The sequence below is a fragment of the Monodelphis domestica genome, chromosome 6 (genome assembly GCF_027887165.1).
Source record: "Monodelphis domestica isolate mMonDom1 chromosome 6, mMonDom1.pri, whole genome shotgun sequence".
NCBI lineage: Eukaryota > Metazoa > Chordata > Mammalia > Didelphimorphia > Didelphidae > Monodelphis > Monodelphis domestica.
The window spans coordinates 6,567,709-6,584,447 of record NC_077232.1 but is presented as its reverse complement, the minus strand read 5'-3'; the positions used below and the strand labels follow the sequence as shown (position 1 = coordinate 6,584,447).

General features: G+C 49.0%; 1 protein-coding gene across 8 annotated transcripts in view; it reads right to left on the bottom strand.

The window, feature by feature from the left end:
- Nucleotides 1-16,739, bottom strand: part of PC (pyruvate carboxylase) — a 90,195-nt gene that overhangs the window by 23,913 nt on the left and 49,543 nt on the right. For 6 of the 8 annotated variants that reach the window (XM_056801258.1, XM_007502652.3, XM_056801259.1 and 3 more), the window contains 7 exons: nt 2,892-3,021; nt 2,576-2,760; nt 2,305-2,470; nt 2,017-2,162; nt 1,669-1,786; nt 1,216-1,367; nt 288-406 (listed from right to left, as the gene is read on the bottom strand). In XM_056801258.1, the coding sequence (XP_056657236.1) occupies nt 288-406; nt 1,216-1,367; nt 1,669-1,786; nt 2,017-2,162; nt 2,305-2,470; nt 2,576-2,760; nt 2,892-3,021 (1,016 nt within the window). Of the gene's footprint in view, nt 1-287; nt 407-1,215; nt 1,368-1,668; nt 1,787-2,016; nt 2,163-2,304; nt 2,471-2,575; nt 2,761-2,891; nt 3,022-4,072; nt 4,187-14,712; nt 15,083-16,739 lie in introns of those variants that run through there. The other 2 variants (XM_007502651.3, XM_001364491.4) reach the window with 2 other exon arrangements.

The window sequence follows — 16,739 nt, the reverse complement described above, 5'->3', positions numbered from 1 at the left end:
AAGCACAGCAGAGCTGGGAGGAAGGTTGGCTGGGTCCTGGGGAGTCAGGATGCCCTCGGGCCCTTAGACCCTGAACTGGACAGACATCCAGAAAGGCAGCGCCCGAAGCTGGCCTTCCAGCTGGGGCTGCATACTTCAGCACCTGGGCTCCTGGACAGCTCCCTGCTGACCAAAGCTGGTGCCTGCCCTTGGGGCCACCTGGCCATCAGGCTCTTGGGGGCTTGCGGCCCACCTCCGGGCCCCTTCCCTTGGGGCAGCCCTGGCTCGCTCATTCTCCCCACACTCACTGGGTGATCTCCTCGGTGACCGTGTGCTCCACTTGTAGGCGAGAATTGACCTCGATGAAATAGTGTTTGCCGTGTTTGTCTATGAGGAACTCCACTGTGCCAGCGTTCTCATAGCCCACCTGTGGGAAGAGCCCAGTGAGGCCAGGAAGCCAGACAAGCGAGGCCAGAAGGGCATAACCCCAAGCCTTTTCTCCTCCAGCCAACACCAGAGGCTCAATACAGTGCACTAAGAGGGAAAGCAGAAGCCTGGGAAGAGGGAGGCTGCCGGGATTGCCCCTGAAGCCCCCTTGGGAATGTGCCCCCAGTTGCTGAGCCAAGGGCCCTGAGGGAAAGGAAGGCTACTGGGGCCTTTGAGGAAGGGGCAGTCCTGGCTTGGGGGTCAAAGAGCCTGGGATCCAGCACCCACAGTGCTGCCTGCCGGGTGGCCATGCCTCCCTGGGTCTCAGCTGCTGCATGGGGCCAGAAGTCTGAAAGGTGGTGACCTAAGAGTGCCAGTCACTGGGCCATAACGGATAAACCTCAGACTGGAGGGGAGCAGAGAATGGTCTTCCTGGGGGAAGGCTGATCTTCAGACTCCGCCTCGTGGGGCCTTCTTCCAGGAGCTTTACTCCCTTTTTAATTCTAAAGGTTAAACTAAAGCTGGGCTGGAAAAACCAAATTAGAGTGGGGTCCATAGGGCAGGTACCATAGGGGGCAGTGGCGGAGGAGGGGCAGGGCCAGCAGCAGCTGAGGAGCCTCTTTGCTCTCTCTTTGGCCTTGGGGGATTCTTGATGGCCCCAAAGCTAGGAGAGCCCAGGTATCCTTTCCCCCTCTCTCCAACACCTCCCCATGGCTCCCCACAACTGCGCCCTCCAGGCTCCTCTGGAACCTGTTCCCAGATGCCCCAGGCGGAAAGGCTGGGTGGCTGACTGGGCCTTTGACTCTGCACCTGCTTGCCTAACTTGACCGAATCACTGGTCAGGCGATTCCGGAGCTGGGTGTCCAGGAGAGTGGCCGGAGCAATCTCCACCACCTTCTGATGCCTCCGCTGGATCGAGCAGTCCCGTTCGTAGAGGTGCACAATGTTCCCATGCTGGTCCCCTGGAGGTAGGGACACAGCTGGGCTCACTCCTCAGTTGGTGACTCCTCCAAATCTCCCCAAGGTCCCCCCTACTTGCCAGAAACCCAAGAATCCTTCACCAGGCCCCGAAAAGACCACCCTGAAGCTCCCGGCCCTGAAAGAGGCCTTTTGAGCTCTGCTCTTGACACTGTAGGACAAAGGACGGTGGAGGGAAGCCAAGGGGTGTCCAGGCTCTCACTCTGCTCCCAATTCCCAAAGGCCACTGCTCTGGAGTGGGCCTCCTCAGGGACAGAAGGCAGTGCCCACGGAAGGGGTACTTACCCAGAATTTGCACTTCAATGTGGCGTGGATTCTCAATGAATTTTTCCACAAACAGAGTCCCATCCCCAAAGGCGGCCAGGGCCTCGGAATAGGCCCGGTTAAAATTCTCATCCAATTCCTGAAGCATGGGAGCAAGGCAGAGACTGGTCCCCCCAGTTCTAGGTCTCACAACCCATCCTGGCCCCCTTCCGCTAGGGTTTGCCCACAGCTCTGCCCTGACACTCCACACGTTCTGGGTCAAGGTTTTTGGAGGGTTCAGGTATGAGAAGGTAAAACCCCTGATGGGCTCTATTAAAGACGGGTCTTTCTGACTCCCATAATTCTGCTTCCATCCCCCAACTCGTTTACCTCAAAGTTTTGTACGACCCTCATGCCACGACCCCCGCCTCCATAGGCAGCTTTGAAGATAATTGGGAGGCCATAGGTTTTGGAGAATTCGTGAGCCTCGTGTAAGGAGGAGATGGGGGTGTCTGTGCCTGGAACCACTGGGACACCTGTGGAAAGACAGAAGCACGGAACCTCTGTAGTAACAAGGCTTGGGATCCTCCCGCTGCAATCCCCTCAGGCGCTGCCTTTCTGAGGCCCTTTCACGGGCAGCTCCTCTTCTCCCCCCCCCCCCCAGGCCCCACCATTTACCTGCAGCAATGGCAATGGCCCGGGCCTCCACCTTGTCCCCCATCTTGCGCACCACTTCAGGGCTGGGGCCAATGAATTTGATCCCAGCATCCAGACAGGCCTGAGCAAAATCAGCACGCTCCGACAAGAACCCATAGCCGGGGTGAATGGCATCGACATCATTCTCCTGCCCAGGGAAGCCCAAGGCAGGAGTTAGGGGGGATGCACACCCTCAGAGCCCCTTCGTTAAGCTCCCCATTCCCCTCAGCCCTCCCACTCCCACTCTGCTTACCTTGGCCACCTTGATGATGTCTGCGATGTTCAGGTAGGCCTGCACTGGGCTAAGACCACGGCCAATGAGGTAAGCCTCATCTGCCTTCTGCCGATGCATCTGCCCAGTGTCCTGCTCGGAATACACGGCCACGGTGCGGATGCCAAGCTCCGTGCAGGCCCGGAACACTCGAATGGCTATCTCACCTGGGAAGGACCAGAACCAAAGACTAGATGGGCAGAGGCGGTGGGGCAGGAGAGGGGAAGGGCCAAGGGATTCCTGGGCATCGGCCCCAGGTCAGGGCGGGCTGGGAAGGGAGGTAGGATCTTTCCCTCACCTCGGTTGGCCACCATGACTTTCTTGATGGGCTTGTACTTGATGTGTTGGGCGTTTGAGGGGGGCATCATGGAGGCATGTCGGATACTTAGGAGCCTTAGGCCCCTTTGGGCCAAATGAAACTTCAACATCTGTGGAAAAAGAAAGAGGGAGAAGGGGAAGAAAATGTGATTAGAGCACCACGGCTTCGAGGCTGGTCACTCAGCAAGACCTTCTTGGGCACCTGGGGAGGCGTTTTTCTCAACTCTATCCCACCTCAAGCCTTGTACGAAAGAGTATGCCTCATCTATACTTCCTTCTCTAGCTGGGCTCAGACGTGCCACTCTCTTCGGTGGTCAGACTGGCAGCCAAGCAGACTTTCAACTCAGCCCAAGAACTGTCTTTAATGCCCACCCTAAGAAGAGCGAGGACGACTAGGAAAGTCGCTGAAACCCCAACCTCCTCACACCTGCCCCCAGCCTCCTCCTGCCTCTTCCATGGGAGGCTCCTGATTTGACCAGGTGACACCAAGTGGGGACAAAAATCAGCCAGGCTGCACCAAGGCATGCCCAAGCCTGCAGTGGCACCAAGCAGGCCAGGTCTTGGCAGAAGCAGCAGCAGAGGTGGCCCATGCCTCAGAAAGTCCAGGGCATGATAGTGGGCTAGAGGAAAGGGTTCGACTCCAAGCTCGGCGGCAGCTATCTGTTGGTGTCACTTCATTTCTTCTACTGGCCAGTGGAGGGGAGAGGGGCGTCTGTCCAGATGACCTCGAAAGAAGCTTCCGCCTCAGGTAGGGAGGGATCCTGGGGCTCAGATTGGTGATGGACTACTTTGCTACCTGCGTGACTGGGGCTGTACCCTTAATCTCTCTAGGCCTGTTCTCGTGTCCCTACAACTAGATTCTAAGAAGAATAGAGTAATAATAACCAGCATTTGTAGTTGGCCTCAAAGAACGTTGGAAAGAAGACCTTCTTTTATTCTCCCAATTCTCAGAAGCTGAGCGCTCTTATTACTCCACCGAAACTCAGGCCATCCTGCCTCCAAGCTCCTTGGGCTACCCACTGCCCCATCTCACCTTCTGCCTCATGGTCTAGAAAGTTCCTTTGACCTCGAGGGCTGGGAGAAGGCTCAAAGGAAATGCCTGGCCCTGCCCACATGCCCACAGATTCTCTGCCAGGGCCCTCCCGCAGCAGCGGAGCTCACCTAGGGATCCTTCCTCTTGCCTCTAGCATTCCTGCAGTCCCATAGTCAGGGGGTGGCAGACAGCTGGTGAAGCCTGTCGACCCTTTTTCAGGAAAATGTTTTTAAATGCATAAAAGGGATGACAAAGGGAACCAATTACATACAGTTCTTGCTTCTGGAAATGGCCTGTCCTGCTTAAAGTGGTTTTTCCATATTGCAAATGTGCCCATGGACAGTGAAGGGAGGGGGGCAGGAAGGGGCCCTGCACTTGTAGAGGGAGGGGGCCAGCATAGGGGGAGCTGGCCAGAACTAAGAGGAAGAACACCTGGGGGGGGCAAATGTGGGGCAAGGGGAGACACGAGGAGAACAGATGGGAAAGGGCAGAATAAAGCAAAGGTCTCTTTCTCTGATCCAGCCCCCACAGGAGCCTTTCCTTGTCAGTTTTTCGGTTCTGGTTTTGGGGGGCTGAGGAGTGCCAAGCCAAGGGGCAGGAGCAGGGGAGAGCACGCTGCTGCACCGAAAGTTAACAGGGGTGTTTTGGGGAACGCAGATTTCTTTCAGAATTCTTTATGCAAAGTCCACATTTGTGGAATGTGAATTTGTGTCTATTTAGTGACATACAGTTGTCAAAACTCTGTGAAGGTCTAGTCCAGGGATAGGAAGATAGGAAGGCCTCTGTTCTGCCTTTAAATCCCTCTGGCTTTCCTTTCTCGGGCATTACTTCCCCCCTGCCCCCAGGGCCCCACACAAGCCTCCAGCCCCAGCCCAGGAATGCCCTCTCCCCTCCCCTGCCCCTGACTCCGAAGCCCTCTCTTCCTGTAACATGCTGCTTTTCTTGGTCTCCCCTAGGCCCTCCCTCACAAACTGGCTTGTCTAAGTTAGTATTCAAGGATTTTCAGATGTATGCTGTAGATATCTTCTCTGTCCTTGTTGTCTCCATCATCTTCTCCCCCTTGCTCAGGACCCAGCTGTCCACACTTCTTGTCAGGCTGGGTCCTCACATGGAAGAGCCAATGGGCAGCCCAAGGAGGGAGACAAGGCACACAGTCAGAGCCCGGAATTCTCTCCGGCTGCCCCCTTTTTCCATTGCTGACTCTTATGGAGCATTGTGTCATTTATAAAATGCTTTAGAGACTCTAGATCCTTTTTGGCTCTCACCACTCAGAGGAAGAGAGTCTAAAGGCTATCAGTCCCAATTTACTAAGGAGGAAACGGAGGCTTAGGGACGTATGGGACATCCAAGGGTCCACGATAGGACACTGAACGTGTTCTCAGCATGACAGGGCTTCCTCCCCACGTACAGCCCACCTCTCAAAGATCCCCCCAAACCACAGGGTGCTGTTTGCCTTTTTTCTATCTCAGAAGAGGTGTGTTCTCCCACCAAGTCAGCACACTTTTATTCAGTTCTCACTCATGGGCCTGAAGATCCAAAGACAGGCAACAGCATGTCCTGCCTGCCTGCCCTCCAACAGCTCACATTCCAACTGGAGGAGACAAAATGCAAACAAGCCCCATCCTCGAGGGCAAACTGAAGGAAATCTCAGAGCGGAGGATGCAAATCCTTGGTCATGCTAGGAGGAAGGGACCTCAGAGGTCACCTAATTCAACCCTCCCCTGAAACATGAATTCTTTCTACAACATCCAAGTCAGGGATCACTCAGAACAGCTCCCAGATGGAGAAGAGAAGACAACGATCAGAGAATTCCATCAGGGAAAGACATTCAAAAAGGAGGCTTCCTGGCTTGGCCCTGAAACCGTTATCAACTTGACCGGGGCTGTTCTCATTCCCTTGACCCCTTCTCATGCCCAAACCTGACCCTCTCTTAGAGGACCAACTCCCACAGCACTCCCCCCCATGAAATCTTTCTGTGTGGGACAGCCTTCTTCCTTCTCGGGCTCCCTCTGACAATCCCTTCGGGCAGACTGTCTCAGGCATCTTCAGATTCTCCCTAGCAGCAGTCACTGGTGGCTGGGCAGCCAGTTGGTCCCTTTCCATTCACTGAGGTCACAAATCTGAACAGGCCGAGACACTGGCCAGGATCAAACTGAGACCAAGACTACTCTGGGAGCCTGGACAGCAGCTGCTGAGACAGGTACAAGACCAGGTGGGGGTCTGTGGACGGGGAAAGCTCTGTGGTGGGCAAAGCCGAGCAGGAGCTCCCGGGCTCCCTGGGGCACCTCGGGCAGGCAGGGAGGAAGGAGCTCCCTGGGCATCACCTGCTACATGGGGCCAAGAGGCATCTCTGCCAGCCTGTAAGGATTGATGCTGCCCACATTCCCCGTGACCCACCACATGCAGCCCGCAAACCCTTGGCAGGCACACAGCCTTGCCAGGAGGGACCTTCCCGCTCATCCACACAGTCTCGCTCCCAGCAGAGCTGCCCCAGCTCTCTCCACTGCAGCCCCCACTCGAGACAGGAGGCCCAAACAAGCATCTGGAGCGCGCTCCTGCTGAGCTCTGCACCCCCCATTCTTAGTTCTAAGGCCCAGAGAGGCTGCTAGGCGCCCAGCCCTGCCGAGTTTCTCGTCCACGAGGGCCTGACTGGGCATGCGGTAGGGCCAGCATTAATGCTTACCTAATGAATAAGGCGAGACACTAGACAGAGAGCCTGCCCCATCCCACCAGCGGGGACACCTCACCCAGTATTTACTCTGCTAAGGGCCAAGCAGAGCATCTCTCCCAGGCTGAGGGCATGGAGCTGCCTCTGCCTGGAAGGGAAGCTGAGGGTAGGAGCGAATGGGGGAGGGTATACTGGAGGCCAGCTCACTAGGAGCTCCTGATCTGCCCCAGGTCACTGGCCCCAGGAGCCAAAGTCCAGCTGCCCAGCAGACAACTGAAAGTCTAGGTCAGGGCCAAGAGTAAAGTCAGGAGAATGAAGGCTGCTGTGAAGCAACTTCCTGTCCTCCTCCCTCATGCTGGGGTTCTGGGCCAAAAGCTCTGAAAGGGAAGAGGAAAAAAGGGAGGAGGTGCAAGGCAGGTCCAGCTGGGGCTAAAGGCAGACCAAGAAGGGAACTGAGAGCCTGTGAGGTGTGTCCACTAAACCACCTCATGGCCTAAGGGAGAGAATCCGAATAAGATCCTAGTGGATGGGCTGCAGGCTGATGAGGACCACCAGGCAATGCCAGTACCCCAAAGGCCTGGCCAGTAGAGCCTTCAAAATGCCCATTTAAGGAAGTTGACGTTCAGCTCCCCTTCTCCCAGCATCACCCCCTTGGAGAGCTCAGACCTGCCTACAAGTCAGGCCCCCCAGCATCTTCCTCTATCAAACCCTGCCTCCCTTAGCCCAGCCAGGAGTGAGACCTGTCATGAACCTTTGGGAAAACCGCAGGGCTGCCTGGGAACTCCACTTTGCTTAGAATTTCCAGAAACAGAGCATAGACATCTCATCCTCCCACCTGGTCTTTTCAGCCTGTTTCCAGGAAAAGCAGAGTCAGGGATAAGCTATTTTCCTACGGAGACAAGAAATAAGGCCCCACATGGTTTCAAGACCAGGCAGTTACCACTGGTCCCTTAGAGCCCCAAAGAGGGAAGTAGCTGATCATCATGGTGTAAGGAAGCAGACAAATACTGGGAGCAAGAGGACCTGGATTCAAATATTGGCTCTATCATTAATATATGTGACTTGGACAAGTCACAAACTCCAGTCCAAAATGACTTCATCTGTAAAATGGAGCAATCTCCCCCATTTGCCTAGCCAGAGTCACCTTTTTGATCAAGGGCCCTTTTAGCCATCTAAGGGAACTGAGAGACCCTTTCTTGAGTCATTTAAAATCACAAGTCATTTCCCAATGGATAAATAATAAATAGAAGACATAAAATAGGTAGAAATCCAAGCTATCAATAACCATATAAAAAAACTCCAAAACACTAACAATTAGAGCATGGGTTCCCAAACTTTTTAGAAAGGGGGCCAGTTCACTGTCCCTCAGACCATTGGAGGTCCAGACTATAAAAAAAACTATGAACAAATCCCTATGCACACTGCACATACCTTATTTTAAAGTAAAAAAAAAGGGGGGGGGGAGACAAATACAATATTTAAAATAAAGAACAAGTAAATTGAAATCAACAAACTGACCAATATTTCAATAGGAACTATGGGCCTGCTTTTGGCTAATGAGATGGTCAATGTCCGGTTCCACATGTTACTGCTAGCCATAATAAACGATGCGAGTGTGCATCAGTTAGTCTAGATCTGGTAGTAGATTTGATGTTTCATTCTGGAAAAAGTCTGTTCACAGACATAAGTACTGCCAAAGACAGTTGCCATTTTGAGTGCATGGTTCCTGAGATTAGGATATGTCTCAGAGGCGAAAGATGCATAGAATTTAGGCAAGCTGCTTGACTTGAATGCGTCTTTCAGAGAGTCACAATTCTACAGTTCAGTCAGTTCCATTTGGTATATTGTATCTGCATTTTCAATGTCAACAGAAAATGGGTTACAGAAAAGCTGTATGTCCTGTTCATGGAGATGATGCTCTTTAAGTCTGAATTGGAACTCCTTTTGCAATTTTTCCAGGTGTTTCCATGTTTCTTTTGGGAATGCAATCAAGGGTTTTTCCACTAACAAATTCTGGGTTAAGAGGAGATGGCAGAAATTTTCCTCCTTCACTTGTTTGATAAGGAGGCCTAATTTTACTTCAAATGCTTTCACATGTGATTGCATATTATAGATGAGCTTCCCTTGTCCTTGAAGTTGCACATTGAAACTGTTGAGTAGCTCTGTTACACCTGTCAGAAAGGTGAGGTGCCATTTCCATTCTGTGTCATTGAGCTCCGATACTTCTTTGTGTTTTGAAAGCATAAAAGCTGTAATCTGTGGAAGTAAGTCATAGAGATGTCTCAAAACTCTGCCTTGACTCAGCCAACATACTTCTGTGTGATACAGAACATCTTCAGTGGCAACATTTAGCTCAGACAGAAATTCCTAAACTTGTTTGTGGTTAGCTCTAATGAAGTTAACACAAGATATCACAATTTTCATAACAGAGTCCCACTTCAGTGATTTACTACATGGCAGTGCTCGTTAGTGGATGAGGCAGTGTATGGCTATTGGATGAGAATGGTTACGTTTGTCCATCTCTTGGTTAATGCAAGCAATTACTCCTTTCTTAGACCCCACCATGCTAGGAGCACCATTTCAGTTGTCACACTGGCTAGTTTAGCCCAGTCCAGCTCCAAATCCTTCACAGTTTGGGAAACTTTTTCATAGATATCCTCTCCTGTCGTTCCTTTGATGCTTTGCAGTGCGGCAAGCTCTTCTGTGACTTTGAAATTGTCATTCATCCCACGAATAAAAAATTAGAAGTTGTGCAGAATCACAAATATAATTGCTCTCATTGGGTGCCAAGGAAAAATAGGAAAGTTTTATTGCAGAATTTTGCAAATGCTGATGCAAATTGTCTCCCATTTCTTCAATCCTTTGTGTAATTGTAGATCCTGAAAGACTAACTGTGCTAAAAGTCTGCCTTTTCTGGACCCATCTCTTTGGCAACAAAAAGAAGGAACTCTAACAAATTCTTCCTCTACAAATGGTCTGCCAGGGCACACTATTAGCTTGGCAACTTGAAAAATTGCTTGCAGTGATGAAATATTTAGCTGCTTCTGCTTCACAAAAGTATTTTACTAAGTTGTCAATTTATTTTTCAGTTTTAATATTTTCTCTTTTCTTACATCTCTGACCAAATAATCATATTTATCTTTATGTTGAGTTTAATGGTGTTGACGCAAATTGTATTCTTTGAACACAGACACTATATTCTGGGATATCAAACACACAGCTTTTTCCTTGTACTGCATGAAGAAATAATCATAAGTCCACTGTTCTTTGAACATCCTACACTCCGAATCAATTTTTCTCTTTCTTGACGTCATTGTTTCCTAGGGATTCCAAATTGCCATTAGTAAAATACATACATACATATATATATGTATGTATATATATATATATATATATATATATACACACACACAGCCCTACAAAAACAATATACTAACAATAATTTTGCCCACACAGAGGCATACAGACTGCACTCCCCATCAATGCAGTCTGTTCTGTGTCCATCAATGAAGCATTCCCAGTCCACATCATTTCAGCCTCACCAGTGGCCATATTGGTGGAACTTCACTTTTATCTCAGGCTCACACTGGTATGGTGCAGGGACTGGCATGATTGCAGAGCCACCTTCCAGTTTGCACTACCCTGGGCAAAATGTACTGTGATCTGTGAACTCACACAGGAATCTGATCACATGGGAAAGACCTATGCAATCAGATTCCACGGCAGGAAAAAGGGAGGCACGACACTAGTGTATGTCCTCTTGCGGTCCATATTTATGGTCCATAATTACAGACTGTAATATGAAAAACACATTCCTCACTTCTCCCACATAGTACAATGGCAACCATACTCCCCCAGATGCACAACATAATGGCCGACCATTTTTCCCTGAAAATAAGACACTGTCTTATGTTAATTTGACTCCCCCAAAACAGGGGGTGTCATAAAATGACCAGTGGCAGTGGTGGGCTTCCCCCACAGGTGCAGATGCATCCTGTGCTCCTCTCCCTGACTACCAATGAAATAGGTGCCCCTTCTGGAAGTGCAGTGGGGTCCAGATAAATGGCTTCAGGGGGTTGCATGTGGTCTACAGGCCATAGTTTGGGGACCCTGAATTAGAGAAATGAATATTTCTGAAGAGGGGAAAGGTAGGTGGCTCAGTGGATAGAAATCCAGACCTAGAGATAGGAGGTCCTGGGTTAAAATATGGCCTCATATACTTCTTAACTCTGTGACCCTGGGCAAGTCACTTGACCCCCACTGCCTAGCCCTTACCACTCTTCTGCCTTGAAATCAATTCACAGTATAGATTCTAAAATGGAAGGTATGGGGTTAAAAAAACCCCAACTCTGAGGTACCACCTCAAGATGGAAACCTATCATCAGATGGGTATAGCTTATTAGACTAGCAGAGCTGACAAAAAAAGGGAAAATGACAAATGCTAGAGAGACTGTGGGAAAACCTCTACTCCGATGTACTGTCGAAACTGACAGTACCCGTTCTGGAAAGTAATTTGGAACTTTGCCCCCAAATCGATTAAATTCTGCATACCCTCTGATCCAGTGATACCACTACAAGGTCTATAACCCAGTGAGATCCAAGAAAGACGAAAAAAGCCCGACATACTAAAAAATATTGATAGTAGCTTGTTTCATGATTGCAAAGAATTGGAAATTGTGTATGTGTTGGAGAATGATTGAACAGGTTCTGACAGGTGAATGCGGTGGAAGGCTACTGTGTCACAAGAAATGAAGGGGATGGTTTTGGAGAAACATGGCTAGACTGGTGTGAGCAAAACAAAATCAAGTGAGTAGAAATGAGAAAACAATTTATATAGTAGCAAGGATATTGTAAAGATACACAATTCAGAAAGACTTAAAAGTCAACACAATGACCAACCGCAATTCCAGAGGGCTCATGGTGAACATGTGGCCCACCTCCAGAGAGAAAGCAACCAGAGTAAGAGAACATGCGTGTTGGCTGTGGTCAGTGCTACACTTTGTTTTGCTTGACTATACTTGTTCATAATGGGGTTTTTCCCCCCTTGCTTTCTCAATGGAGGTGGGGGCAAGGGTAGGGGGAAATGAGGAGATATGAGATGGGAGGGAGATAATTTGGGCTGACAAAAAACCAAACAACTGAATTTTAAAAAACACCATTCCCCCTCCTCAGAGACCTTTTAAGGGACTTCCAGTCAAGATGGCAGTCTGACTGGAGGCAAGCTGCCCAGTTCCCACCCACCTACTGCTGCAAAACCCAGGACCTCACATCAGATCAATCAAATAATGATCAAGAAATTTTGAGAGAAATTATAATAAGAAACTTCTTACATCCCCCAAATACACAAGAGGACAGTGAAGATTCTAGGGGCAACAGGAAAGAGGTCAAAGGCAGGGCAAGTGCAGCGCAGCCAGCCAGAGACAGTTCAGGGACCCATCCTTAACCCTCTGCCCTGACATGCCATAGAGGACCCTAAAGATCCAATGTCCTGAACCTTAACGATGGGGTAAGAGGGGCCTAATCTTGAGAGGTGGAAGGTCACAGTGAAGAGATCAAGCAGGGTCAACCACACCACCCAAAAGCACGTACAAATATAAGTATTAAGACTGAATAGATTAGTAAATTGAAGAGAACATAAGCTAGCATTAAAAATTATTATGGTCATGGAAATCCCTCAAGAGATGAAGCAAGTTAACTGTAGTAACTGCAGGCAGACTCAAAATGAAAAAAAAATTCCATAAGAATAACATGAAGAAAGAAATGAAGCAAGAAAAAAATTCATGAAATATAAGTTTTGGGATTCTTTTTTTTGTGTGTGTTCTAGATCTCTTGGCCAGTTTGATCCAGCCTCTAGACCTCTTCTGAGAAAAATGTTTTTAAATCCATACAATAAAATAGTTATCCTTTCCACATGGAGTCTTTCCCTGTTGTGGTCTCACTCACTATATCATGGGTCAGCATAAGAAATTAAATGGGAATTTGGGGGAAGTTTTGCAGAAGCCACAGAGAACACATGAAAGACAGCAGATAACACAGAAAAAGTTTAGAAATTCAGAAATGCATATTTAACCCAAAATTTACAGTAAGGTACTGTAAATACCTCATAAAAGAAAAAGAAAAAATTCAGACTTCCTTCACTGGTATGGAGGGCCAAAAATTTTACACAAATTTTCTAGGTGGAGGGAGGGAACATGAATCATGTAAAAACATAGGAAAACATTCAAAAAAATTAAATGATTAGTTAATTTAAAATAAGTGTGTTTCTTACAAATAACAGTTATTTTATCTATTCTGCTATCCATTTTTGTATAGGTGAATTCATCCCATTCACATTCAAACTTCTAAATCACAATCAGTATCATACAAAACCTGACAGCTTCAACTATAAGCAAGAGATCTTGGAATACAATAAGCCAAAAGGGAGGTAAAACAATGACTTACAAAGAAGAATAACTTACCCTACAAAGCTGAGTATTATTCCATAGAGGGAAAAAAGGAAGCTTTTCAATGGAATAAACACTAAAGCCAAGGAGAAATTAAAAAATAAATAAATAAATGCAGAGTATGAATGTAGTAGACTGAAGCACATTATTTCACTTTCTGTCTTCGTTTTTTTGGTTTGAGTTTTCTTCCACAAAATGGAAATATTTTATAGGGTTTCTTATGTATAACCTATATCAGATTATCTACCATCTCAGAGAGGAGGGAAGAGAAGAACAAAATTTGGAAATGAATGTTATGGGGAAGCTAAGTGGCTCAATGGATAGTCAGACCTGGAGAAAGGAGGCCCTCATTCAAATCTGACCTCAGACACTTCCTGGCTATGTGACCCTGGACAAATCACTTAACACCCAGCCTTTATCATTCTTCTACCTTAGAACCAATGTATAGTATTGATTATAAGGCTTAAGATAAGGGTCTAAAAACAAACAAAAAAGACTGTGGAAAATCATTTTTACATATCATTGGGAAGGAAATAAAATCTTATCAAAAAATAAAAATATAAATGCAATAATCAAGAAAAATCTAGAAAGGTAAATTTATTTGAGCCTTTAGAGGGCACTGTATGATGATATGTTAACATTCTAAAGAGGAGAAAGAAAACAAGGGCCCTTTCAGAATTTTAGTTTCTTCAAAGACTATTGAGGAAGGTAAATAACAAAAAGAAGTCCTAAGAATATCTGTTTTGTTCTGAGGACTTGGACAGGGAAAAAAGAGGGCAAAAGGTGGAAGAAAGGGATGGAACTTGGTGTTTTTCAGAAATCAGGTAGCTGAGAAGAATAAGTAGTGGTAGAATGGGCATCAGATGAACTCACTCATCTCCAAGAAACAAAGAATGGTGAATCAGATCTACAGAGTTAGTTGTAGAAATGCACCAAAATAAATAAGGAAACAAGCAGAAATAGGGAGGAGGTGTTTAAGAGGAAAGATAGATGTTGGGTGGACATAGTCACCTGGTCAACGAGCATTCATTGAGCACCCACCAGCACTAGATTAAGAGGGAAAGCAAAGAACTAGTATGGAGGGGGGGAAGGTGGGCACGCGTTTAGATCACCTTTAGGCCAATAAGGGAATGAATAGGATACATTATGCAGTAAGAAATGATAAAAGACTCCATTTCAGACAATCTGGGGTGGCATGAACCGATCGATGCTCAGTGAAGTGAGGACAGAACGCTGGAAACTAAGGAGGAAGAATTTTGGAAGACTTGGGACCTGACCCATGCAATGCTCCAGCCAGCATGTCTCCTGAGAACTGATGATGAAAACCAGTGGCTCCTTCTGCTCAGATAAGGCATGGTTTAGGAAACTATATCTGGCATGACCTCCGTTAGAACTTGAAGGCAGCAATATGGGTGCCCCCCAAAAGAGGGCCATCAAACCAGGTTGCTCAGGGTGAGGCTCAGATACAAGCCTGATGGTTCTGAAAGCAATGTGGATTTTCAGAAAAGCAGGGGGCTCTCTCCTACCTTCTCAGTCTTATTTTATATTCACTTACTTCCCAGGCTCACCACTCCAAGCTGACTTAGTGCTTCCCACCTAGGACAGCGCCGCCTGCCTTGGCACCTTGGCCCGGGGGCTCCCCCGACCAGTCTCTTACCGTCTGCCTCTCACAACCCCTCGCTGTCTTCCAGCTTTCTAGAACAGTTCGGGCGCCCCTTGCCGAGGTCCTCCTGGCCTCCACACATCCTCTTCTCTCCTGAAAGGACTTGGGTTCGTCCTCAGGGCAGGCCTGACTTTGCTTACGTGTGTCAAGGCGCACCTAGCTCCAGCCTCAGCTCCAGGGATTGCAGCAGTCACACATGGGAATGGATGGGGCAGCAGTTTGTAAAGTATAAAAGGAGGAGATGAGTTTATTAGTATTCCGGCTCCACTGAAGTGGGTTGGAAGCTTCTGCAACTTCTAAAGTTGGTTTGACCCCACCTAACCCTGTCCGGAAAGAAGCTTGAATTCCTGAGGGAAGGTGGAGAGTGGGGAGGCCATTCTCCACAGCCAGCTCTCCTCCCTGTCTGCAGGCCCTCAGAGCAACCCCCGGGCTCATGATGCAGTGACGTTTATATGACGCTTTCTCAGATAATATCTCCCAAGAGCCCAGCGAGAAAGAAAGAGCAGCATGAAAGTTCCGGATGACTTCGCTGAGGTCCGAAGGTCACCAGGGCCAGGGGCAGCCTGTGATGGGGCGCAGCGCCCTTTCCACCTTCTGGGAGAGACCCAGAGCTTTCCTGGCACCAAAACAAATCTGGAGGATTTCAGAAGACGACAAGCCCTGGTAACTCCCCTAGAGGTCATCACGCCAAATGCAAACAAAGAGGCTAACTTTCTTCCTCAGTTTATCAAAACACGCCTTTTAAAGTCCTTTTATCAGGGTCAGAGCGGACGCAAGGACCATTTTCCTCCTGCTCCAGGGCAGAACTCTGCAAACAGAACTATTCAGTAAAACAGTCAAAGTAACCTTTTGTCCACAAGGCCTCCCCTTCCGTGGCATTTCCAAGCCAGAGCACACGAGGAGGGCCAAACCCTAAAGGAGGGAGGTTGGCCCTCAGCAGGGCTCCCAGACCCCCAGAAACCAAAGGAGAGCTGAAGAGAATTCAGTCAATGACTGGGGTGCCCTGGTCACCGAGGCCAGGCTGCTGTCCCTGGGGAAGGAGGGTCCAGAATGCTCAGCTCTCCCAGAGGTAAGAAGACACACTCACAGCCTCCTCTGGCGAGTGCTGGGGGACCGAACACATTCCCTGCGGGGGTCAGGGAGAGCGTTAGGTTCTCAAGAGATCCACTAGCCCAGAGCTCACTGTTTGGGGGAGACACCCAGTCCATCCCTCCTGCTTTCAGGGAAAACGAAGCTGCTCGGGCTCACACAGGAGCCAGCCCAAGAAGCAGGGAGTGACTGCAATGTCTGCTCTCGGTTCATCGTGGTGCCAGCCTAGTGTGACTCCCAAGATCTGCCCTACTTCACTCTGCACACCCCAAGAAGCCTGGTGTCCTCCTCACGAGGACGACGAGGACAGCTGTGCCAGGGAGGGGCCGGGAGCCCCATAAAGAATGAGGCAGGGAAAGGTGGCCAGAGCTGACTGAAGAGCTCCAGATCTGACACTTTCATTCAGTAACCAAAAATTGATGGTTCCTCGTGCTCAGCAGCAGAGCCCCTTCCCCAGGAATGAGTTTGTTTAAACCCTCACCTTCTGTCTTAGAGGCATACTATGTATTAGTTCCAAGGCATAAGAGCCTTACAGGCCAGGCAATGGCGGTTAAGGGACTTGCCCAGGGTCACACAGCTAAGGAAGTGTCTGAGGACAAATTTGAACCCAGGACCACCCATCTCTAGGCCTGGCTCTCTCTTCCAGTAAATGTTACCTGCTGAACCTCTTCCTGTAGTGGGCCTGTCAAGCCTGCACTAGAGAGCAGCTTTGCTCTCAGGCCTGAGGCTCAGAGGAGAGCCAGCAGCATTTGCTGAAAAGCCTGGAGACCAAGAAGGTTCCCCGTCAGGTCTGTGCTGGCGTCTTGTTCATCCCAAGGGCCTCCTGCTGCTGTGGGATCCTAGACGGAGAGCTGGCAGGGGCTCCGGCCTGTCCTTTCAGGGCTGAGGGCCCTGCGGCTCCCTGGGGGTCATGGCAGTAAACCTGGGAGGCA